The sequence below is a fragment of the Equus asinus genome, chromosome 22 (genome assembly GCF_041296235.1).
Source record: "Equus asinus isolate D_3611 breed Donkey chromosome 22, EquAss-T2T_v2, whole genome shotgun sequence".
Taxonomy (NCBI): Eukaryota; Metazoa; Chordata; class Mammalia; order Perissodactyla; family Equidae; genus Equus; species Equus asinus.
Genome location: NC_091811.1, coordinates 59233479 through 59256980, shown reverse-complemented (window position 1 = coordinate 59256980; position 23502 = coordinate 59233479). Strand labels below are relative to the sequence as shown.

The 23502-nt window shown below is 47.3% G+C and overlaps 3 protein-coding genes across 4 annotated transcripts; 2 read left to right on the top strand and 1 right to left on the bottom strand.

The window, feature by feature from the left end:
- Positions 1-14: 14 nt before the first annotated feature.
- On the top strand, positions 15-4299 carry LOC106833003 (DDIT3 upstream open reading frame protein). Its single transcript, XM_014844003.3, has 4 exons — positions 15-77; positions 2367-2414; positions 3465-3622; positions 3710-4299. Exons 1-2 carry the CDS (start codon positions 15-17, stop codon positions 2406-2408), a joined length of 105 nt encoding a protein of 34 aa, XP_014699489.2. The 3' UTR covers positions 2409-2414; positions 3465-3622; positions 3710-4299.
- Positions 3485-4299, top strand: DDIT3 (DNA damage inducible transcript 3). Its single transcript, XM_070494501.1, has 2 exons — positions 3485-3622; positions 3710-4299. Exons 1-2 carry the CDS (start codon positions 3485-3487, stop codon positions 4076-4078), a joined length of 507 nt encoding a protein of 168 aa, XP_070350602.1. The 3' UTR covers positions 4079-4299.
- On the bottom strand, positions 4235-21657 carry MARS1 (methionyl-tRNA synthetase 1). 2 transcript variants are annotated; one of them, XM_014844001.3, is made up of 22 exons: positions 21395-21657; positions 20470-20560; positions 20238-20316; positions 20026-20160; positions 19606-19681; positions 19199-19371; positions 18941-19047; positions 15551-15667; positions 15197-15400; positions 14224-14425; positions 12189-12263; positions 8151-8321; positions 7888-7983; positions 7627-7744; positions 7061-7274; positions 6091-6222; positions 5881-5985; positions 5604-5790; positions 4891-4962; positions 4732-4755; positions 4550-4642; positions 4235-4456 (listed from the first exon to the last, which is right to left on the bottom strand). In XM_014844001.3, exons 1-22 carry the CDS (start codon positions 21501-21503, stop codon positions 4310-4312), a joined length of 2727 nt encoding a protein of 908 aa, XP_014699487.1. In that variant the 5' UTR covers positions 21504-21657; the 3' UTR covers positions 4235-4309. The 2 variants fall into 2 exon arrangements, with proteins under 2 accessions (XP_014699487.1, XP_014699488.1); XM_014844002.3 differs by lacking the exon at positions 4732-4755.
- Positions 21658-23502: the final 1845 nt, after the last annotated feature.

Genomic DNA, 23502 nt, shown 5'->3' with positions numbered 1-23502 from the left:
ACATAGAGCGTATCATGTTGAAGATGAGCCGGTGGCAGCGACAGAGCCAAAATCAGAGCCGGAACCTGAGGAGAGAGGCGAGTACTGATCCCCATCTACCCTATACCCTCCCATCCTCGCGAACACCAGTTGTCCCCTCCAAGATGGGACATCTGCTTTTGAGGATGTGGCCCCACCCCCTCCACAGTGAAGCTAGTGACCGTCCGAGGGCGGGGTGGAGGAAATCCTTTATTCGAGACGACAGTCATCCCACCCGGGCCCGGAGCACGGGCCCAGGTCTGTGCTCATGGGGAACGGGCCCCGGCTGCCCTCGAGAGATTTATTTCTCCGGTTGCTGACCCCACGCCTCCTCCTTAGGCCTGTCGGGTGGGAGGCGGGGCAGCAGGACACACCCCCGCGCCGAGAAGCCTGGGTGATCAAGGCTCAGGCCGCTGCCGCTGCTTTGCCACCAGCGGCACTGCCCCTACTCCACCCCCAATCCCGTCTCAGCCGCAGAGTCTTAGGGCCAGCATGGCCACGTTGGTATCTGGGGCTCCTGGACCCTCCACAGGACAGCCATTTTGCACCCTCGGCAGAGAAACTGACACAAGCCTTTGGGAGGAGGGGAGCCGATGGACAAGAAATGGAGATGGGTCTTCCATTTCCCCCAGAGGTCCCTGGGCCTCCCGCACAAGAGAGCATCCTGGATCTCTTAAGTGTGGGAAGCCATTTGGGGTCTCCCTAGTGTATTGTCCTTCCCCTGGGATTGATCCTTGCCTCTTTCCTTCAGTCCTGTCTCCAGCTAATCTCCGTGTAACCATTGCATCAGGCCAGCCCCCTGTTTGGCCCTGCAGCCCTCTGAACTGGGGCTCCACTGGTGATGAAAGCGAGGTCCCACACACTGGAAGGCAAGGAGGGCTCCCCAGGGAGGACAGCCCTGCAGAGAAACATTCAGAGCGATATTGCATCTACAGTCCCCAGGGATGGGCAACGGCGGCAACGGCGGCTCTGCCTCTGGGCTTCATCTTCCCTTCCCTATAACAGATTGGGGAGAATTTAGCCATTTATTCCTAATAAATATTTAACCAGCACCTACTATGTGTTATGCAGTTTGGGGCCCAGGATACATCCACGAACAACAGAGAAAAAAAAAGTCTGCTCTCACAGAGCTTACATTTCATTGGGAACAGGCATACCAGTAAACAAATATATTAAGTGCCATGGAAAAAAACTAAAGCATGGAAGGGTAGAGAATGCCCCAGAGTGGCAGTTACAGTTTTACATTGGGTCACAGATTCACTCACTGAGGTGACATTTAAATGAAAGACCTAAATAAAGAGGCCAGGCGGTAAGCCATTCAGATAGGTGGAAGAGCTTTCCAGGAGAAGGAACAGCAAGAGCAGAAGTCCTAAGGTGGGAGCATGCATAGTATCTTTAGGGAACAGGATGCCAGTTGGCTGGACTAGAGCAAGAGCGAGAGAGCCGTCAATGAGAAATGCAGGGCAGGGAAGCAGCAGATTGTGTAGGACCTTCTAAGTCATTTTAAGGACTTTAGTCATTAATATGCATGAAATTGTAAGTCATTGGAGGGTTGTGAACAGAGGAATGACATGATCTGACTTAAGTTTTAAAAGGCTCACTCTGGCTGCTGTGTTGTGAACAGACTCCGGGAGGAGTGGCAAGGGCAGAAACTGGGAGGCCTTCTGCAGTAATGAGAGATGATAGAGATGATCTAGATTGGAAACAATGGAATTGGTGAGAAGTGTTTAGATTCTGGGTTTCTGAAGAATGAGTTAAGAAATTTTGCTGGTGGTTTGGATTGGATTGTGGGGTGTGAGAGGAGAGGAATCAAGGATGATACCAAGGTTTTTGGCGTAAGTATCTATTGTTGCCATTTACCGAGATGGGGAAGACTTGGAAGGCGAAGATTAGCAGGAGTTGTCTTTGGAGATGTTAAGTCTGAGATGCCTATTAGACACCCAAAATGAGATGGCAAGGAAGCAGTTAGGTAGCAGAGTCGGAGGTCCCAGGAGAGGTCCGGACTGGAAATGAACATCTGGAGGATGTCAGTGTGGGAATGGAATCAGAAGAATGCCACTCGATTTGTTCCCTTCCCTGTAGGCCAGTCCTGACCCTGGCAGGCTTGGGGCCTGCCTCAAATTGAGAGAAAGCTGAGTTGGCCAGGATTTTTCTATTATGTAATCAGGACTACAAATGTCAGCAACTAAAAATAAAGGAAGTCAGGCTTTCCTCTGTCCTTGGAAATGGCCACAGGGACTGTTAACTATCCATACTCTACAAGACAGGAAGGAAGCTGGAGATAAAAGTAAAGGAACCTGCCTCTCCCCCTTCCAAAAATGGCTAACATTTATCTTTGATCCCCACAGTGTTCCAGAAGGAAGTGTATCTTCATACATCATCACACCTGAAAGCAGGTAAGCTTAACCAACCCTTTCCCAAAACCAACTCCTAAGAGATGCTGCTTAGGCTCCCTTACTGGGACCCTAGGAAGTTATGAAAACACCTAGAGAAGATGGGAGAGGAGGGCTGGAATCTGAGCAGGCTTGTGCTGTCAGGCCATGTCCATCCTCCTGGCCTGCCCCTAACAAGGTGACCAAATCACTATTCTTAGAGCATGTCCTAGTTGAGAGCTGGCTCTGCATGAGCATTCAGCCCCAGCAAAGATTACTAGTTTGTCTTACCACACCTCAGTCCCCATCAAGGTTAGACTGACCCAGAGGACTGTTTGCCCCAGCTCCCCCACAGGAGGAGACAGGAGCAAAATAGTCTGTAATTGCCCCTGGAAACTACTAGTGGAGTTCCCTGGGGGGCTGAGGACTTTTACTGGGATTCCCTAAGAACTTGCTTCTTCAAGTGCTGGGCAAAAGCAAGGAAGCAATATCATTATAGACCAAGGGTTGATAAATTTTAAAGGGCCAGATAGTAAATATCTTAGACGTTGAGGGCCACAGCCTCTGTCACAACCATTCATCTCTGCTGTTGTGGCATGAAAGCAGCCATAAACAATATGTAAATAAATGGATATGCCTGTGTTCCAGTAAACCTTTATCTATAAAAACAGACAGTGGGCCAGTTTGCCAACCTGTGATGTGTAGACTGACTCTTCTGTGGTGCTTCTTCCACCCATCCCCCACTATCCTGAGTACTGTCTACCCTCGTGGATTCAAGCAACTATGGATCAAAAGGCCTACAATGGTTGTGTCTGTACTGAACGTGTACAGATTTTTTTGGTCATTCTTCCCTAAATAATACAGTGTAACAACTATTTACACAGCATTTACATTGTATTAGGTATAAGTAATCTAGAAATGATTCAAAGTATACGGGAGGATGTGTGTAGGTTATATGCCAGTACTACCTCATTTCATATAAGAGACTTGAACATCCTTGGATTTTGTATCCACGGGGAGTCCTGGAACCAATCCCCTACAGATTCTGAGGGGTGGCTGTATGTACTTTTCCAGAGCCTGGGTCAGCCACAGAGATGGCAGCTGAGCCACTGCCTTTCTCCTTCGGGACACTGTCCAGCTGGGAGCTGGAAGCCTGGTATGAGGACCTGCAGGAGGTGCTGTTCTCAGATGAAAATGGGGGTACCTATGTCTCACCCCCTGGAAACGAGGAGGTGAGAATGCTCGGCCTAAAGCTGCAGGGGATGTTGCCCTTACCTTCTCAACTAATACCTACCCTACCTTTCCTCATTCCCTTGAAGGAAGAATCAAAAACCTTCACCACTCTTGACCCCGCCTCTCTGGCGTGGCTGACCGAGGAACCAGGGCCAGCAGAGGTCATGAGCACCTCCCAGAGCCCTCGCTCTCCAGATTCCAGTCAGAGCTCCCTGGCTCAGGAGGAAGAAGAGGAAGACCAAGTAAGACCTAGGAAACGGAAACAGAGTAGCCAGTCCCCAGCCCGGGCTGGAAAGCAACGCATGAAGGAGAAAGAACAAGAGAATGAAAGGAAAGTGGCGAAGCTAGCTGAAGAGAACGAACGGCTCAAGCAGGAAATCGAGCGCCTGACCAGGGAAGTGGAGGCGACTCGCCAGGCTTTGATTGACCGAATGGTTAATCTGCACCAAGCATGAACAATGGGGACCATCACTTTCCCCTTGGGCCACTGCTCAGGCCACTATCGACCTTTCCCAGAAGTGGCTACTGAACGCCTTCTCATCAGTGCCAATGATGTGACCATTAACCCCATCTATTCAGTCGGGGGAAAGCTTGGGATAGACAACAGTGTGTATATAGAGATTGTACATTTATTTATTACGGTCTATAGCCATTAAAGTGACTTTCTATGCACAAAGTTCTCCCTTTCACTTTTTCTTCTTGCCTTTAGGGGTTTCAAGGGGTTTCCCCTCAGCTAGAGCCAACTGTTTCTTCAGATCCAAGAGTTTAGCCACCTCCGCAGCAACCTGGTTCTTGTCTGCCTTTTGTGCTTTCAGTTCTCGGACGATGTTGCCCTAAGAGAAGAGGGGGTGGGGTAACACAGTGAGGCCAGAGCAGACCTATTTAGCATTCAGCCGTTCCAGTCTCCCACGGGGCTTCGTTCGTACCTGTTTTGTCACTTCATCCATCAGCACTTGTATCTGCTGTGGTCCAGTGGCTGTCACAGTCTCTCCAACTGCTGGCTTGGAGGACACTTTTGCCTGGGAAACAACAACAGAGTGTCACCTGCTACCATAACTCTCCCCCCGACCTCAAGTTTTGTATAACGTCTCGGGGGGGAAGTGATTACCTTCAACTCCAAGGATTCTTCTAGCTGAGATAGGAAAGAAAAACTACAAGTGAGGAAGCAGCAGCGTCAAAAGATAGAAAGAGATGAGTGAGGACTACTTGGGGACACTAAGGAGAGGGTGCCGTGGCTGGGTGAGAACACAGTCCTTAGCTTCCTCACCTGGCCCCCACCAAAGCGCTGCCTCAAACTTTCAATCTGGTCATTTTCCAATTTTTGGAACAAGGGGCTGACCTGTGAGAAAAGAATTCCAGAATCATTCACTGGTTAGGGATAAACTCTACCAGACTATACAGAGGGCCTCTCCCACCCCAATCGCTGACGTTCAGGAACTCTAAATGTTGTAGCAGAAACGCTAAATGTCATGCTGAGCAAATACCTGCTGATTTCAGTAAAGAATCCAGAAAAAGCTCTGCATTCACTATGAAAGCCTAAAATATTAGTGGGGTCACAGATCATTTAAACTATTTAATGATGCAAGGTTGATGCAAAAGCTTAAAGGTGTACGGACTTTATCATCTTGTGTCGAAGAGGAAATGACCAGCTGGTATTCTTCCTGCTCAGTGCCTCTCCCCATTACGGAAACCAGGTGACCATAGTGTTTCCTCAAACATCTACTGTATACCAGTTTTGTGCGCCAGGCACTGGGTTCTGGCATGAAGAGCAATGAAGATAAATGGGCTACAGGTAATGCTGGGCCTGTGAACCAATACCGGAAACAAGCCCAAGTGCAGAGTGGTATCAGTGGGAAAGGGGTTCAGAGAATAGCTGTGAGAGTCCCACGCCCAAAGTAAGTTCTCTGAGCCCTCCCCAAAGGCTGCCTGGCAAAGGGAGGAATTTTAAGAGAGGCTGGCTCTTCCAACTCCGAGACCTACTGTGCCAATCAGGTGTCCTGCTGGTAAGGTACACAGGAAGTTTGTGAGCAGGATACCGCAGGCTGGAGGTGGGAGCTGCAGCTGGGCCTGGATGGTGGCACTAACCGTGGGCATGTAGGGCTGGAGCATGACAGACAGCAAGGCAGCTATATTCACTGCCAAGCCTGTCACTGTCCCTGCCCGCTGCCTGGGGAAGAAGAGATACTAGTCAGGACCTGAAGAGGACACAGCCTACGAGCCACTTTATTCCTGTAGCCAACCCTACCTCCTTACCTACCTATCAGCTTCGCTGCCTTTAATCCGCTTCCAGGGCTCATTCACCTGAATGTATTGGTTGCCATGGCGAGAGATGGTAAGAATACTGCGTAAGGCATCCCGGATCCTAGGAAGTGGGGAGGCAGGCCAAGGTGTAAGGTCCTAGAGGGACTGATGGGGCTCTCAACATGCAGCAGACCACTGAGATGAGACAGAGGTATAGCTTACTTACCGAACCTTCTCTAGCAACTGGTGATAGTGCTGGAGCTCCAGGGTGACGTGAGCCAGCAAGCGCTGATCATCAGAGGTAAGCACCATCTCGGGCACATAACCTCCAAAAAACTTGGACACAAACATCCCAGCTCTTGATAGGAGTAGGGAAGGAGATGGGAGTGAAAAGAGGAGTTACTGCTCAGTCTCCTAGAACTCTGACCTGATTTTCATAATTCTGCATTCAGAACTGACACCTCCTGGTTCCCTTAAGCTAGAAGGTAAAGCCTAACAAATTATTTATTCTCTCTCCCCTAAGAATATGACTCTGCACATAACAGACATTTTACATATAGATATCCCTTATTTAAAGAAACCTGACAAATAACTGTTCATTTTACTTTTAAGAAGTTAATACTCAGCATGATCAAGTTGAAATACATTATATGTTAGTTGCTATCAAACAAATACTCTAATAGGGACTTTCTGTTAAATGTGTTAATGACCAAATCTGAAAGGGTAGGTAGCCATGGAGGATATTTCTTTAGATCGCAGAACAGCCGAGAGAGGGACCAACAGTGGAATGTGAGCCTAAAGTAACAAAAACTCAGAAGAGTTCAGCAGAAGTCTCCTACCCCTACATTCAAGTAACCCCTTTCTTCTGCCAAACTTTTCAATGGTCTACAAGTGAACTTTTTTGTTAGGAGAGAATACATTCCAATTCCACAAAGAACATTAATAAGAAAGCAATTTGCAAACATTCACTTTGTGACCAACTTTGCTAAAGCACATCTCTACAACTTGCCCCAAGCAAACACAGCCTACTGTGTTCTAGGAGCAGATCCCTATGATAGAAATCCATTTTCCACGTTCTCCTCCCCATCCCTCACAGCCTCCTGCCCATTGACCAGCGCTCTCCACATTCCCATCTCGTGGAGCAGGGTCAGCCCCAGCCCAGCTCATCCACTGACTGACCCCTCACCAAGTCCCACCTGTTGATGAAGTTGCCCAGGTTGTTAAGCAGCTCAGAATTGTTCTTGAGCAACATGTCTGTCCAGGAGAAGGCACTGTCCTGGCCCTCAGGTCGAATGTACAGCAGATAGAAGCGCCAGATGTCCGCAGGGATCCCTGTGTCCTGGGCCATGTCCCCAAACACTCCCACACCCCGGCTCTTAGAGAATTTCCCATCCTCGTAATTCAGGTACTCTGGACAGAGAAGGAGAATGAGAACCATCTGCTCAACTCACACCCTGCCTTCCTCTCCCTCAGCCTCAACCTTTGGGGGGTCCAGGACGGCCTGCACAAGACCTGGAGATCCTTTCTTTTCACTCAGGCCTTTTTTCCCTTTGCTTCTACCCCTCACAGAGTTTTAGCTTTGGACTTTTGCTTTCTTCAGGTTCTGGTTTCCTTCTTCTGGGTTGAGTTCTCATGTTCTGATTATTTCCTATTTCATTTAAACTCCTAACTCATGACGTAGCACGTCTCCAGGATCTTCTTCCAAGTGCTGCCTCAGCCCTCATTCCCCAGGAACACCCCCATCTCCAGTCGCCCAGGGTACCTGTAGCAATGAGGTGGCTAACCAAGGTGTAGTTGTCCTCGGCTCCGAGGGCTGAACAAGGAAAGACTAAGCCATGGAAGGGAACATTGTCTTTGGCCATGAACTGATATAGGCTCACCTACAGAATATAGTGGGGAGACAGGGCTGCTGAGATCTTCTTCACAGGCCCAAGAAAGATCAGATACCCAACCCTCACCCACCCCTCACACACCACAGACACACACACCCTCCCCACAGACAGGCTAACCAAGGACTGCTCACTTGCTCTGGGTTTTTCCACCATCTCTCCCACTGGTCTGTGTAGTTGGCTGTGATGGACAGGTAGCCAATAGTGGCATCAAACCAGACATAGAATACCTGGAGGGTGAGGAAGAGGGAGACACGGGAGGATGAAGACACAGTGGGAAAAGTTCACCAACCCAAAGTCTCAGACTGAAACAAGGCATCATCAACGGTCTATTCTGCTAGCTCACGGTGTCAACCCCAAGGCGGAATGAGACATGAGCAAGGCAGAGGGTTTTTACCTTGTCCTCAAAACCTTCTAAGGGTACAGGGGTTCCCCATTTGAGGTCTCGGGTTATGCAGCGTGGCTTGAGGCCATCCCGAAGCCACGAACGAATGATGAAGCGGGCATTGGGTGTCCAGTCACTGCCAGGCAATGTATTCTCCAACCACTCCTCCAGTCGCTTTTCCAGCTGAGATGGCAGAAGCAGACAGAAGGCTGATTTAGGACAGTCTCCTACATGGTGTGCGTAAGGACAAATATGTACGCCTTTTTGGAGTAGTTTAGCAATACAGAATTAATATTAAAAGACTCATGACTTTGACACAGCAATTCCACTTCTAGGAATTTTTTCAACCGAAATACTCACACAAGAGTGTATAGACATGTATATAAAGTGCACTGTTCATCACAGCAAAAAACTGCAACTAATTCCCACGGTTCAAAAGAAATATGGTGTATCAATACAACAAAATACTTATAAGGCCATTAAACAGAGTGAGGTAGACCAATATGTACTAACATAGAAAGATCTCCAAGATACCTTATTAATTAAATAAAACAAACTGCAAAACAATAATATATGATATAACCCAATTACTATAAAGACAAATAGTAATACACAGAAAAATATAAGACCAGAAAAAATTCTGAAGGAAAATATATACCAGTGCTTCATTCTCAGATGGAATTATGAGGAACATCCATTTTTATACCATATATTTCTATCTGAAATTTTAAAAAGAACTCATATCACTTTTGTAAGCAGAAAAACAAAGATCTTTGTAAAGGAATGGTTTATGTGATTCTGAAGCCTGACAATCCACTCTATTGGTGAGCTCTGAGCAAACAGGCTCACTCACAGATTGCGGATGGGAATGCAAAATGGAACAACACCTACTGAGGAAAATTTAGCAATTAACTACAATCCATTTGCCCTTAACACAGCAAATGATCTCTTTTAAGGAATTTACCCTGAAGATACACTTCCAACAATACAAAAATATGTATGCACAAGGTTATTCACTACAACATTATTTGTAATGGCAAAACACTGGAAACCATCTAAATGGTGAACACAGGAAATTGATTAAATAACCTATGGTACCTACACAGAATGGAGTGCTATGCAGCTGTTAAACACACAAATAAGGACGATCTCTATGGACTAAAGAGTGATTTCATGTCGAGTGATTTCCAGAACATACTGTTAAGTGAAAAAGACAAATTGCAAAAGAGTATACATAGTATGCTATATTTTGTATAAGAAGAGGAATAAAAAATATATATATACACATACACACACGCATACATATATCTCTTTATACATATATATAAAGCTTATCTTTACGAAAATAAACACACTAAGAATAAATCAGAAAACGAAGCTGATCACCTATAGGAGACAGGAAAACAAGGTGGCAGGGCCAGAAAGGGAATGACACTTCTCTGAGTATACCTTTTTGTATGGTTTTGATTTTTAGAAGCATACTGATGTTCTACATAGTCAAGCAATAAAATTAACAAAGATGAGGAGAGAAAAGAAAACTAAAAGCAAATGAACCAAACTTATTGACTTATTTTAGTAACATAACAACACTGAAGGGGGGAAGAAACTAGCCTAATCTACAGTTTTGAACATACTGTTTGATTATACACCCTCAGCTGGGGGGAAGGGGCAGGACTGCCAACAAACCCTAGACTTTTTTTAGTAGGTTGTTTTGTAGTGGTCTGAGTGAAGCAATTCTGAAATTATTTTCAGGTGTATTGTAGGACTGAGCAAATGAGTAAATGCTGTTGCTGGGAACCAGGGCACATACTGTGAAAGCAGGAAGACACAAACAGGAAATAAGGGAAAGTGAGGAAGAGCCCTCTGGGGAGGGACTGGGATGGCAGGGGTCAGTGTGAACCTAAGTGAATGCCTCACTCTCTTTGCTTAAAGGGACGAGAAGCAAAGACGGCCCAGGAGCAGTGAGCACACCCAGCACCTAAACCTCGCTCTCTAATGTTGTTCCTACGAAAATGAACCAGGGCTTTGTGAGAAATGACTGATTCCAAGGCTCAAGCAAGATGAACCTAGAATATCTTGTTAGGCCAGAAAATAAGGAAGAGCTTAAAAAATGGTGGGAGATCTCAAAAATACAGAGAAACAATCCTAAAGAGGCTACCACTGGCCAAATAAGGGACAATTTGAACAGGAAAATAATTTAGGACAGGAATAAATTATAAACCATAGAAAAAATAAGAATCCACAAGTCCACACTGATAATAAATAGATAACTGAATGAATGAAGGAGGAGGGTAAATGTGAAGGGAGTGGTAGAGTTGGAGACTCAATGAAAACTGGTTCAGGGAAGAATGCTGAAATACATGGATGTGAAATGCAGAAGGAACCTCTCAATGAAGAGCAGGGTGTGTGCGTGGTCTTAGACTGTATTCCCACATACTGCTTATAAGCTGCAAAGGGGAAAATATTACTTATACAGCAGAGAAACTGAGTAATACCTTGACTAAGCAAAATTAACATCACCAACGAGGGGCCATCACATGCCTCTGGAAAGGACACAACGTCATTTATGCAGTTTTCCAACTGAGGATGCATAACCTGAATGTAATCATGAAGAAATGCCCAACAAATCCAAAATGAGGAATACTCTATTTTAAAAAGGGGATCAAGGCCTACATTCTTTTTTTTTGTTTTTTTCTGCTTTTCCTCCCCAAATCCCCCCTGGACATAGTTGTATATTTTAGCTGTGGGTCCTTCTAGTTGTGGCATGTGGGATGCCGCCTCAAGATGGCCTAATGAGCAGTGCCATGTCCGTGCCCAGGATCCGAACCAGCAAAACCCTGGGCCACCGAAGCGAAGCACACGAACTTAACCACTCAGCCACGGGGCCGGCCCCAGGGCCTACATTCTTAAAAACTGTTAATGTCATAAAAGATAAAGGCTGAGGAACATTTCAGACTAAAGGAAATTAAAGATATAAAAACTAAATGCAATACAGGATTCTGAGCTAGCTTCTGTACTAAAGGAAAAATAATGCTATAGAGGATATTATTGGGATGAGTGACTAAATTCGAAGATGGATAGTGGGTCAGACAACTATATCATGTTAAATTTCTTGAAGTTGTTAACTGTATTGTGGTTATGCAAGAATATGTCTTTTTTACTAAGAAACAAACACTGAAGTATTTCAGAGTAAAGAGGACATATACATACATATATATTTATACTAGAGAGAGAGAGAATATTCTGAAGCAAATGGAGCAAAATCTTAACTATCAAATCTGGGTAATGGGTACATGAAGTTTATCTGGTTAAAGAATATGAGGAATAGTTATTCAAGGAACTAGTTATTATTTATTTCTTAGATTGGCTCTGAGCTAACATCTGTTGCCAATCGTTTTTTTTTTCTTCTTCTCTCCAAAGCCCCCCAGTACATAGCTGTGTATTCTGGTCGTAGGTCCTTCCAGTTCTGCTATGTGGGACGCCACCTCAGCATGGTTTGATCAGCAGTGCTAGGTCCACACCCAGGACCCAAACCAGTGAAACCCTGGGCCGCTGAAGCAGAGCGTATGAACCTAACCACTCAGCCACATGGCCAGCCCCCCCACAACTATTTATTCTTGCAACTGTTTTTGTGAGCCTGAAATTATTTCCAAACGAAAAGTTTTTAAGAAAAGAAAGGAGGCAAATCTACTACTATGGAAAATTGGTCAAGACATTGAAAAGTAAAAGAAAGAAAGTAGGTTGCAGATGGATGCTATGATCTAATTTGTATTAGGAAAACAAAAAAGATTCTAATACTCTCACATACATAGCATATTTCTGGATAGACATGGAGAGAAATGAGCAGTATACTATAAATACCTCTGGCAAGTGGGCCTGGCACTCAGTGGGTCGGGGCCTCTCACTCTGTGCCCTTTAACCCGTTACATCTTTTTACAACGTATAATTTTTAAGTGGAAATTAAAAATACTTGAGAGTGATCTGGTACAGATGTGTGGCCGGGGCGGCAGAAGATGCTGTGCAGACTAGGTGGAGGGAAGGCCCACTTACCTTAGGCAGGTCCAGGAACAGGTGCTGAGAGGACTTCACCACAGGGCACGACCGGCAGACTTTACACTGAGGCTTCTGTGAAGGGAAATCCAAGAGAAGGGGTACCTGAGGTGGGCAGTCAGGACGAGGACTGCAGGCCAGAGGGAGCTTCCAGGCAAGGGGGGAGCTCCTCAGCGTGCCATCTGGCTTAGCGTCACGCTCGCACCCAGCCAACTCATCAACTACTTGGCCTTCTCTAAACTTAGACTCCAGTTTGCACAGCACAACATTTGTTACTCAGTTTCACGGCTCTGTCCTATCACTGCAAAGAACAGCAAAAGCATCCTCTGAGCACGGGCTAGGTAGAGAGCACTGCACTGTACGCAACTGTGTGAGGGGAGGAAAGAAGACAGGCTTCCTCTCCTTGACAAAGTAACAATCAAATGAGGGAGTGGCTTGCACAAGAAACAAGAATAGATCTTTACAAAGCAAAATGTCAAGAAATACTTATTTTCATGGTACAAACTGACTATACAAACACTGAAGGGTGATGGCTAAAGGGACAAACAGTTAAATCAATGAAAGTTCCCAAGTGACTTTTGATCTGGGTTAAGGTGAGAAATTCTAACTCTCTCAGGGCCTCTCCTGACGCCACACACCTACATCCAACGGCCTACCTAACGTCTCTCCTTGGATGTCTGACAGGCATCTCGAACCTAACAAAGCCAAATGGTACCAATGCATTCCACCCGAAAGCCTGTTCTTCATCCAATCTTGCCCAAGTTCCTAGATGGTACTACCCTCTCCCCAAGCTGCTCAAGCCAAAAACGTACAAGTCGTGGTTTCCCTGACTTCCATTCAGCCTGAATTCCAGTCTACCCAATTCTACAGAGTCTGCCTCCAAAACATATCTTTTTTTTTTTTTAAAGATTTTATTTTTCCTTTTTCTCCCCAAAGCCCCCTGGTACATAGTTGTGTATTTTTAGTTGTGGGTCCTTCTAGTTGTGGCATGTGGGACACTGCCTCAGCATGGCTTGATGAGCGGTGCCATGTCCGCACCCAGGATCCAAACCGGCAAAACCCTGGCCACCAAAGTGGAGCACACAAACTTAACCACTCGGCCACAGGGCTGGCCCCCAAAACATATCTTGAATCCTTCTTTTTTCTTCCGTTTCTATTGCATCCAACTTAGTTCAAGCTACTGTCATCCCATTTCTGGGCAACCACTCTAGCCTCCCAACTGGTCTCCCCACTTTCTGTCTTGCTTCCCTCGCATCCATTTTCCACAGAGCAGCCTGCCACTCAATGCTGGCAATGGCTTACCTGGCCCTGGCAACCTGGTCACTGCCTACTCTCTGACCTTGTCTTGGGCCACCTTCCCTCTCACTATGCAACAGCTGCACCAGCCTTTTCAAGGCCGCCCATTGAGCTCTTTGCTGCTTCGGGCCTTTGCACTTCTTGGTCCTTCTACTTGGCACACTCGTAACCCTACTCATCGCCTGGCTTACGCCTTCTCATTCTTCACTTAAACTCTCAGCTCAAATGTTACCTCCTCTGAGAGGCCTTCCCTAATCACCTAGCTTAAATCTACCCAAAACTCACTATCACCTCTTCCAGACAACTTATTCTATAATTATACCGCCGTGTTGTTTAGTGCTAGTCTCCTCCCCACACGAGATAAAAGCCTGTCTTGTTCACTGCTACATCCTCAGCACCTGGAACTGTCACTGGCATTTTGTAAGGACTCAAGAAAGGTGTGCAGAATAAACAAATGAGTAAACACGGAGTAGAGGAAGAGATCCTGTTTATGGAAAAGGGAAGGAGCTAAACAAATGCAGGTCAGGTGGACTGAAGCAGGAGCAAGGCAGTGAAGTATAAACTCGACTTGCATATTTCCTAGCACAGGGCTAGGTACAAAGGCAATGCTCAGTGAGCTGAAGGATGAGCTGCTGAGAAAGAGTCACTGGTGAAAGGTCTTGAATGCTAAACAAAAATCCTGAATGGAACAAGAATAGAGACCGTCTCCTTCCAGGCTCCCATGACACTGTCCTCTCACCTTGAGTTCAGTGGCATTGATGAGCTTGCCACATTTGTCACACTGGTCACCCCGGGCCTCCTCATAGCCACAGAAGGGACACACACCCTCCACAAAGCGGTCCGCCAGGAAGCGGGCACATTGCTCACACCGCAGCTGCTCCACAGTATCTTGCAGCACAAAACCTCGGGAGAACAACCGCTGGAAGATGTCCTGGGTGATTCTGGCCAGGTGAGCAAGGGACAGAGGAGGGACAGGTCAGAGGAAGTCAGAGGAAGTGGTGCATCCCTCCCTCCCACCACACTCCACCACGGACCCAAACTCCCTCAGTCCAAGTGTGAAGAAATCAGGCAGAAGGCCCCTCAGGGCGAAGGGCATCTAGTTGTCTTTAGGGAGTTTGACTGGATGAGCCCAGGCCCCTCACGTATAGTCCCCAGCTACCCATGTAATCTCTTCCCTCAATATTTTGGAATTTGTTTTTTTGAATACAGACTTATCTGTTTTGTATTCTTTATTAACAAACAGCTCCAAAAGGATAGGGCTATGCTGTTCTTTAGTATGTCCTAAAAATTAAAATTAAATTAGTCCAAGTGCTAAACCACACAGCACTATCAGCTGGCAGCTTGTTGACTATGTCGTTTTTATAAGGATGATATCAGGCAGAGGAAGAATGAGTACGTTTAATACGAACACACACAGGAGCGAGAGGAAACGTCCTCAGCTTTTGCGGCAGCCAGGGGGAAGGAAGGCAGTAGAGAGAAGGCAGCTACTTCCCATGAGCCTAACTCCTATCTCTTCCCTCCCTTGGCTGCTCCTGCTTCTGCTCACACTGAATCCCTTAATAATCCCTGGGATACATTTCAAAGCAATATTCAGATCCTAAGTGAAGGGGGAGTGCCCAGACAACCACCTTGATTCTTCTGTCTCCAGGATATTCTTGTTGCCCCCAGCCCAGCCTTCACCCTTCATTTCTGCCTCATTAGAGGAAACCTACTTGGTCTGCTGTGGAGTGGTGGTACGGCCAAAAATATCAAAGGAGATATTAAACCAGCGGTAGATGTCAGCATGGATGGCATGGTACTTGTCGCAGATCTCCTGGGGGGTTAGACCCTCCTCCATAGCCTTGGTCTCTGTCGCTGTACCATACTCATCTGTCCCACACAGATAGAGGGTGTTCCACTGGCGGAGCCGGGAGTACCTGGAAGGGAACATGGTGATCACAGGGGGCCCCATCTCAGCCCCTCCTATGCCCCCAGGATCCTTCCAGCCTCCACCCTTGAGGCATCCTATTCCTTTGGGCCCACTGCTCCCTCAGGACCTCTCCCTCCAAACTCGCAGCTGACTCCACCTGGCAAAGACGTCAGCACTGAGCACGCAACCAATGATGTTTCCAAGGTGGGGGACGTTGTTTACATAAGGGAGGGCGCTGGTGATGAGCACATTCCTTTCCCCAGCCACGGGCAACCTGATAGGGAAGGAGGAAGAAAACATTCCATGGGGGAGATGAGAGGGTCAAGAGGGACCAACAGTGCACAGAACACCCAGACCAGATGTGTTGTACTGTCAGAGGGTCATGTACATCTGAAGTCTTTCCTCACACCAACCCACAGGACCACAAACTCCCCCAAAAGCTGTAAGATCCTCTACAGCGTGTTCAGGGCCCTGTCCACAATGAGCAAGCCTTGTGTACTGCTCCAAAGGAGCCTCATTCCAACACTCATCTCAGTCCCTCTTTACCATCGTGGCTGCTTCTTCTCCATTAGCTCATTCTCAGGCTCCAACTTCCCAGGTATCAACAAGGCTCTCCCTAGGCTCTGTCCAACCACCATCACTCACTGCTCCCCGGACTCTGGACTCCAATGCCACCCAAGAACACTTTCCCAGCGCTGACCTCACCCCTTCTTCCCAGGTGCTACATTAACATTACCTCTAATCACTACCTGAAGTCCTCACAGCTCGCCACCCCATATACAAATCTTCCCAAGTCCCTGTACCCCTTGACTCTTCTCTCCCTAACCATGTCTGTCATTTCCTCATGGCCTGACTCAAACCAGCAGGCACCAACTAATGCCTTCACAGCCACCCTCTCCTCCCCACTTATCCAGGATCATTCCTAGTCATGTCACTCAATCAGCTGTCTGAAGTCACTCAATCTGCTGTCTGAAGTCACTCAATCCACTATTCTCTTTTCATGCTTCATCATCCTCAACAGCTCAGCTGCACACATCGTGTTTCCACCCCCCTCCTTAGCACTGACCCCTCACCAGGGGTCCTTTCATCTGCCAACCATTCTCAGCCTATACTCACTGGCCCCCGTCACTTACTTTCTTTCAACCTCAGGCATCCTGATAGCTCCCTGATTCCCACAGTTTCTACTACCAACAAAGACTCGAATTAGTCCTCCACATTACCCTCACCCCTTCTTCTCTGCTGCTGCGATATATCTGGTTAGATGTCCCAATGACTTCCTGGAATTTCCTCACAAAAGATTTCACTAATTTCTCCTGCATTCATTGGCTTTTCTCCCCATAACTGAACACCATCATTTTCTCTGAAATCCAGCTTAGTAATCAACTCCTTCAGGGAAGCCTTCCTTTACTGATGACCAGCCTTCCTCTCCAACTCAGCCTTGTATCCTGAGCCCCTAAGCACTTTGTGGCACATTGTGTGGTGCTCCTCCTGCGTTACCCTGTAACTTCTCTCTCGTTATGAGTATGCTTTATATCTAGTGTGCTAGATACAAAGGTGAGTACGCCTGGGGCTCTGCCCTCAGTGGGGTTACCTTCTATTATGTAACTGCTGACCTGGATCAGTGCAACGAGAGGCACAAGTGCCGGAGGAATTTGAAGGAAGGCAAGCATGCACTCCAGCCTGAGATTAAGGAAGACATCACAGAGGCAGAACTACTTGAGTTGGGCCTCAAGAATGGGTGGAAATTTGCCTCATCAAGACACTGGGGATGTCTTTTAGTCAGAAGGAAAAGCACAGAAGACAGCCTGGTTTGGCTATCGGGTCTTCATTGCCAACTGTCTCCTCCTCTACATATGCATTTAAACCTGTTAGCCTGTACAGACACCTGAGAAAGTCTATCTCCTAGTCTTTCTTACCTCCAAAGCACTTAGCACTAATTCACCCAAATTTTATCAATATCTACCAAACACTTGGCCCGGTGCTAGAAACTGGGCCACATAAAAGATAGCCTCTACCTTCAATAAGCTTACAGATCAGTGAGGAGACAGATATGAAAAGAGGCAATTACAACATCATATCATAATGGGAGCTCCCAGAAGATGGAGCACTTAAGACTGTTTCAAGTTCTATAGAGAAGAAAATGACAAAACTAGTCTCTTGAGGAACAATTATCCATCAGGTAGGTAAGATGCAGGCATTCCAGAGGAAGGAACAGCACATGCAAAGACACTTTAAGGCATGATATGATCTGAGCCTGCCTCCCTCTCAAAACTCATCTTCACCTATCTGCCCCTTGACTGACCAGCCTCCAGCCACTGGCCTTTAATCAATTCCTTAAAAAGAGCCAAACTCTCTTGCTCCTCAGGCCTTTGCACATGAGGTTTCCTCCACCTGAGACACCCTTCCCAGCCTTCCCCTGACTAACACCTACTTGTCTTGCAAGTCTTAGTTCAAATGCCACTCTTTAGAGAGGCCTCTAAGTTAACCTCAAGTGATGTTTTCACTCATAGCACCCCTGTCTTTTCCTTCATAGGCTTATCAAAACTTGTATTATACATTTGTGTGAGTTTTTTAAATACCCGCCTGTCCTACTATACTCAAAGTTCCACGAGAGCAGAGGTCTTGTCCATTTTGTTCCCTCTGTGTACCCAGCTCCTAGCACACAGGGCCTGACAAGGAGTGGACACTCAAATCTCTACTGTCAATAGGCTGAGAGGTACAAATATTTCATTTTGGTGGAATAATCTGTGTGTGTGTATTGTCTTAATGTAACAAGAGAGTGACAAAACATGATACTGAGCATGTAGGCACGGGCCAGATCACAAAAGGCCTTGTAAAGTGCACACAGGAACCGTCTGTAGAATTCTGAAAAGGAGGGAGAGGGTAACACGTGCCATTCTTAGCAGTCCCTCTGGTGGCAGCGTGGAGTACAAGGCAGCAGGGTAAGAAGTAAGAGATGGTGAAGCCCGATCTAAAGTGGCAGCAGTGAGGATATGGAGAAGAAGGGACGGATTCAAGGACTACTTAGAATCAAAGACTCGGTAATGGAACAAATGACACAGACGGGGATGAGGGAAGGGTGTGGATGACACCAAGATTTCTGGCTTGGACTTTTAGGTGGAAGGTGGGGGTCATTCACTACAGTAAGTGAATAAAGGAGAAAGAGAGGCTGGCAGGGAAGATCCCAGGTTTGCTTTTGGACATTCTGAGTTCGCAACGCCTGTGCAAGTGGAGGAATCTAGGAGATGGTATCACAAATATGTCTGGAGCTCAGAACAGAGATCTGGACTGGAAAAACAGATTTAGTGCTATCAGTGGGTTAAAAAGGAGCTGAAAATATGGGTGCAGATGGGACTAACAGACAGAGTGTCCAAAATAAGCAAGAAAGAATTAAATTACAAAAAAAAAAAAAAAAAAGGTTTAAGAATAAGAAGGAGAGAATGAAAAATTAAAGAAAGGTCAGGAAAGGGCACTTGGCAGGCAGGTATTGGCTCTATCAACAATTTCCACTAAAGAAACCAAGCCCCGCTCATCTGTGCCTACTCACACTGGATTCTGTGGTGGCCGAAGAGGGGGCAAGTTTCCTAGTCCCTTCTCCCAAGCAGTGACAGCCATGGCGATCTCCTCCTCAGACAGGGTAGCCAGCTCCTCCTCCTATGAAGAGTGGACAGAATCCCTCACAAGGTGACAGGGCCCTTGCTCTCCAACAACTGAATAAGTTAGTGGCCATGTTAAAGTCCCTCTCCAAGCCACCCCCACCTCGGACACTGAGGCTCTGTAGGGACCCCTCTGCTCTGTTGCAAACCTCAGGCTCATTGCTGACAGCTCTCCCCTGAAGGGAGCTGGGCTGGGGCTGCTTTTGGAGGTAGGGCCGGAGGGCCAGGACACCCTGCTGCTTCAGCACAGTCTCTGCCGCTCGCTGACATGGCTCCTGAGAACTCACTGTCTGGAACCAGCTGTGCAGGGCACCCAGCTCCTCTGTGGGCATGGGAGAAAAGGAAGAATCAGCAAGACCTAGAATGGGCAGGCAGGAGTGGACCTCCTCCCCTTCTTCATGAAGTTTCTCCAGTTGCCTTCCCCAGTTCCCTCAGCCATCTTTCTGCTATAGCTGTCCTGTCAAGCTACACCTCAAAGTGGGTCCTCAATATTCTAGTAATCCCTACCCCAAGCTCCTGGGGTTGGGCTGGGGGTGGACGGCTATGCAGTTCTCACCAGGGAGGTAGGCTGGGTCTTGCAGTAATGGGTATAGCGCTCCCCACAAAACAATGTCAGCTAGAGATTCTGTCTCCTTTGTTGGGGAAAGAAAAGAAAAAGGTACACAGGTGAGACATGCAGTTTCTTCCCAATGGATATAATGATATCGAACATTTTGTTAAGTACTTACTATGTGCCAAGTACTGTGTTAAGCACTTTAAATTATCTCACTTAATCCTCACAATAACCCCATGAGATGGGTACTAATATCTCCATTTCAAAGATGAAAAAAATTGAAGACTAGAGAGTTTAGTGATTTTCAAGGTTACACTGCGAGTAAGTGGTAGTGTGGGGGTTTGAACACTCTGAATACAGTCTTCCTTCTTTATCTGTATACCATACAACTTTCCTCAATCCCCACCTCAAGGTCCGACTCACCCCAGCAAGGAAAGGACAGCTCCGACGACTCAAGCTGTGGTCAATGTGAGTCAGGGCTCTCCGGACAGGGCCAAGAACATCTTCTCCCTTCTTGCCTTGGACCACTAAATAGTACAGGGCGGCAGACAAAGCTGGCTAAAATGTGGGGGGCACGGGTCAGGATGGCCATGCAGAGCAAGGGCCTGCCTGCCATCCCCATGTCTCAGTCCCACCTGCAGTTCTGTCGCTTCCCATTCCAGCCACTGGTTAGTGAGGTCATCTTGCTCCCAGCCAGACAAAAGAAAGAAGTATCTGCCCAGGGAGAGAATGACAGAAGGGGGAATTAGAGGGGCCCCTTGGTCTAGCCTATTTCTCACCCCACGGTGGTTGCAAATAGGGCCGTACAGAGGACAGTAAGCCAGGATTTGATTCAGCCACCTCCCCACATTAAGGACCAATACTGACCGGCAGATTGCACTAGTGGAGAAGAGGTAGTTGCCATTATCCAGTTGCAAGACAGGGACCTTAGGCTGGGTCAGGAATGGGACCACACACTCTGATGCAGGAGAGGAAAACGGGTGAAAAATAGGAAAAAGAAAAGAAATACTTTGTCAGCTCAGAAAGACAACCTCACATTATTCAGGGGAAAAGGGAAGGAAGATGGGCAGGCTCAACCCAGAGGTTCCAGGATAGGACCACTGAAAGGGGGTGGGTCCAGTATGAGCTGGAGAGACCAGCAGGTGTTCAGCCGAGACTGCCAGCTGGAAACGACAGATGGGGACTGCAGAGAGGAGGCAGTGGCATTGGGATAGTGCTACAGCCAAGAAGTGGAACAAGTGAAAGTAACCAGGATACCTTGAGGATGATCTGAGATAACAGTGGGAGAAAAAAACTAAGAGAACTGGGAGGACTGACGAGAGAACCGCTTAAGAGTGACCCCATCAGTTGGCTGGGAATGAGAAGAGGTAAACCGAAAGGAGCGTATACAGGTCTGTGTCTGTTTGAGGAAGGGAGAGCAGGGTTTCTTAAGAACGACGAAGGGGTGCCTGGGGGTTGTCCCGTGAGTGACTGAGGAGGCGGGGGGCCTGGGAGGTGTGAGAGAAGGTTAGAAAGGGGACAGAGGTTCGCTGGGGTGAGGCGGGATCCTGGAAGATGAAGGAGGGGAGGCGAGGTATGAGGTCGGGGTATGCAGAGGGCAATTAAGGGAAGTGACTGATGAAAGATGTGACCAGGAGAGAAGAGGGGATAAAGTGACCAAGGATAATGGGGAAGTATGACTGGAGTGCGTGGTAGGAGGTGGGGGGCTGGCGAAGAGAACTGCGGGCTGGGTGTCGGGCGTGTTTCGGTCCTGCCCCCCTCATCCCCCGCCCACCAGCACCAGCCCCACTACCTTCTGGGCCTACAGTGCTGATGAGCAGCTCCGCTCTCCCCTGGGCCCTCCGGGCCGCGGCCAGCACAGGCAAGCTCCCCGGGGCGCCTTCGCTCACGAACAGTCTCATTTCGCCGTGTACCCCACGCTGATGCAACCGGAACCGGCCTTCAGCCGGCGAGCAGAGCGACCGCCGCGGGGCAAGCCGGGAAGTGAAGTTCTGACTTAGGCCATTCCTGGCGCAGCGCTCCCAGGAAGCCGACTCCTTCTCCCATCATGCAACACTAGGAAACAGGAAAAGGCTATCATAGAGACGGGGAGGCCGCAGGTGCAGTGCTAGAGCGGCACGTGTGGTGGGCGGGCCCGAAGAGACGTTTACCTGCAGGGCCCGGGGCGCTTCAATCTTCCGGCGTAGCCGGACTGTGGGGACGGAAGTTCAGGCTGCCTCTTGTCGGGGCGAGGCTGAAGTGGCGGTGTTATGACAGTGGCTGCTCGCAATGGACGACCCTTGATTCAAGTTCATAAGAAGCAGAGTTTTAGAGTTGAGAGTTACGATAAACTGCCTTAAGTGACACAATGGAAGTTAGTAGATATCCTATTAATAAGAAAGATGTGACTGTTAAATATTAATGCCAGTCTGCAGCTCGTCTACAGCTAGACAGTCTCGTTAAAGGGGGAGGAGGCGTGTAGAGGGAAAAGGTCAGCTTGAGGGGAAGTAAGAAGGCTAAGAGTTTGGCAGTAAGTATATTTATACAAAGAAGCACATAGTAATTGAGAAAGGGATCCTTCTTATTCGTCTTTGTATACCTTTAGGAATAATTAATACCTAATAGTACTTATGAGCTAGGCACTCTTCTAAGCACTCTACATATATTAATTAATTCTCAAAAGTTCTATGGAGGTTCTGGGCCTTTTTAAGCTGGGCCATACTCTTATGCAGCTTCTGCCCAGGCTTCTTGGAACACTCTGGTAGCCCTGAGCTGCCGTGTAAGAAGTCTTCCTACCCTGAGATGCTGGAGAGGTCTCATGTTGACATTCTGGCTGACAGATCCAGCTGATCCTAGCATTCCAGTCATCCCCATCAAGGTGTCAGATATGTGAGTGAAACTCTCCCTTCAGACCAACTCATTTGCCTGCTGAATACCACCAAGTGACCCCAGTCAATGACACATAGGACAGAAGAATCACCCCGCTGAACCCTACCTTGATTTCTGCCTCATAAAATTGTGACCTATAATAAAATGGTTATTGAATAAAATACAAACAAACAAAAAAGAGGTTCTCTCATTCTCATTTTACAGATGAGGAAACTAGGCACAGAGAGGTTACTTTGTGCCAGGAACTATAGAAGGCATTGAAGATACAATTATCAACAAAACAGATATAGGCTTCTGCCCTGGCAGAGCTCACAGACTTCCTGGGAAGTCAGAAAATCAAATAATCTTTCAAGTGTGATGAAAGTTTTGATGGGGGATGTCAAGCTTGCTGTGGGAGCTCCTAGTTAGGACCCCTACCCGACTCTAAGGAGTTACAAATGGTCTTCTTCTGCAAGCGACCTTTCCACTGAGATCTGAATGATGAGTAAGAGTTAGCCAGGTAACGACTGGTGGGAGTGGAGAGAGGAAGTGTTTCAGGCAGAGGAAACAGCATATACAAAGAACCAGAGACCTAGGTGCACATTCGGAATGTGAAGAATGAGTGTGTGGCTGGAGTATGGAGTTTGTGGTGGGGAGTGTGAAAAGGCTAGGGTAAAAGGAAAAAGTCTCTGTAAACCAACTTGTAAAATCTGAACTTCATTCTGAGGACGATGAGAAGCCTTTGAAAGGTTAAGTCAGGAGAGTGGTAGGGCATTTTTGTGTTTTAGAAAGGTCACTCTGGCTGCTGTGCCAGGAATGCACTGGGAAGGGAGCAGAGCGATATGCAAGAAGACTAGTTAGGTTATATCATCTGGGTTAAAAAGAGTGGTGGTTGTAGAGATTAAAGGAAGTGATAGAAAGATTTAGTAACCAATTAAATGTGAATGGTGAGGAAACAAGAGAAATTAAGGTTGGCTGACAGGTTTCTGGCATGGGCAATTGGGTACATCCACTCTGTGCCCCAACAGATGATAGCATTTCCCTTGTCATAGT

What these genes read in the sequence shown, in the direction of transcription:
- LOC106833003 (XM_014844003.3), top strand. Translation starts at nt 15, where the DNA reads ATGTTGAAGATGAGCCGGTGGCAGCGACAGAGCCAAAATCAGAGCCGG. An exon ending in GCCGGAACCTGAGGAGAGAG is followed by an intron (nt 78 to 2,366) that starts GCGAGTACTGAT and finishes TGATCCCCACAG; the next exon opens with TGTTCCAGAAGGAAGTGTAT.
- DDIT3 (XM_070494501.1), top strand. Translation starts at nt 3,485, where the DNA reads ATGGCAGCTGAGCCACTGCCTTTCTCCTTCGGGACACTGTCCAGCTGG. An exon ending in CACCCCCTGGAAACGAGGAG is followed by an intron (nt 3,623 to 3,709) that starts GTGAGAATGCTC and finishes ATTCCCTTGAAG; the next exon opens with GAAGAATCAAAAACCTTCAC.
- MARS1 (XM_014844001.3), bottom strand. Translation starts at nt 21,503, where the DNA reads ATGAGACTGTTCGTGAGCGAAGGCGCCCCGGGGAGCTTGCCTGTGCTG. An exon ending in TCAATGCCACTGAACTCAAG is followed by an intron (nt 12,264 to 14,223) that starts GTGAGAGGACAG and finishes TTCCCTTCACAG; the next exon opens with AAGCCTCAGTGTAAAGTCTG. An exon ending in AGCGCTTTGGTGGGGGCCAG is followed by an intron (nt 4,756 to 4,890) that starts GTGAGGAAGCTA and finishes TTCCTATCTCAG; the next exon opens with CTAGAAGAATCCTTGGAGTT.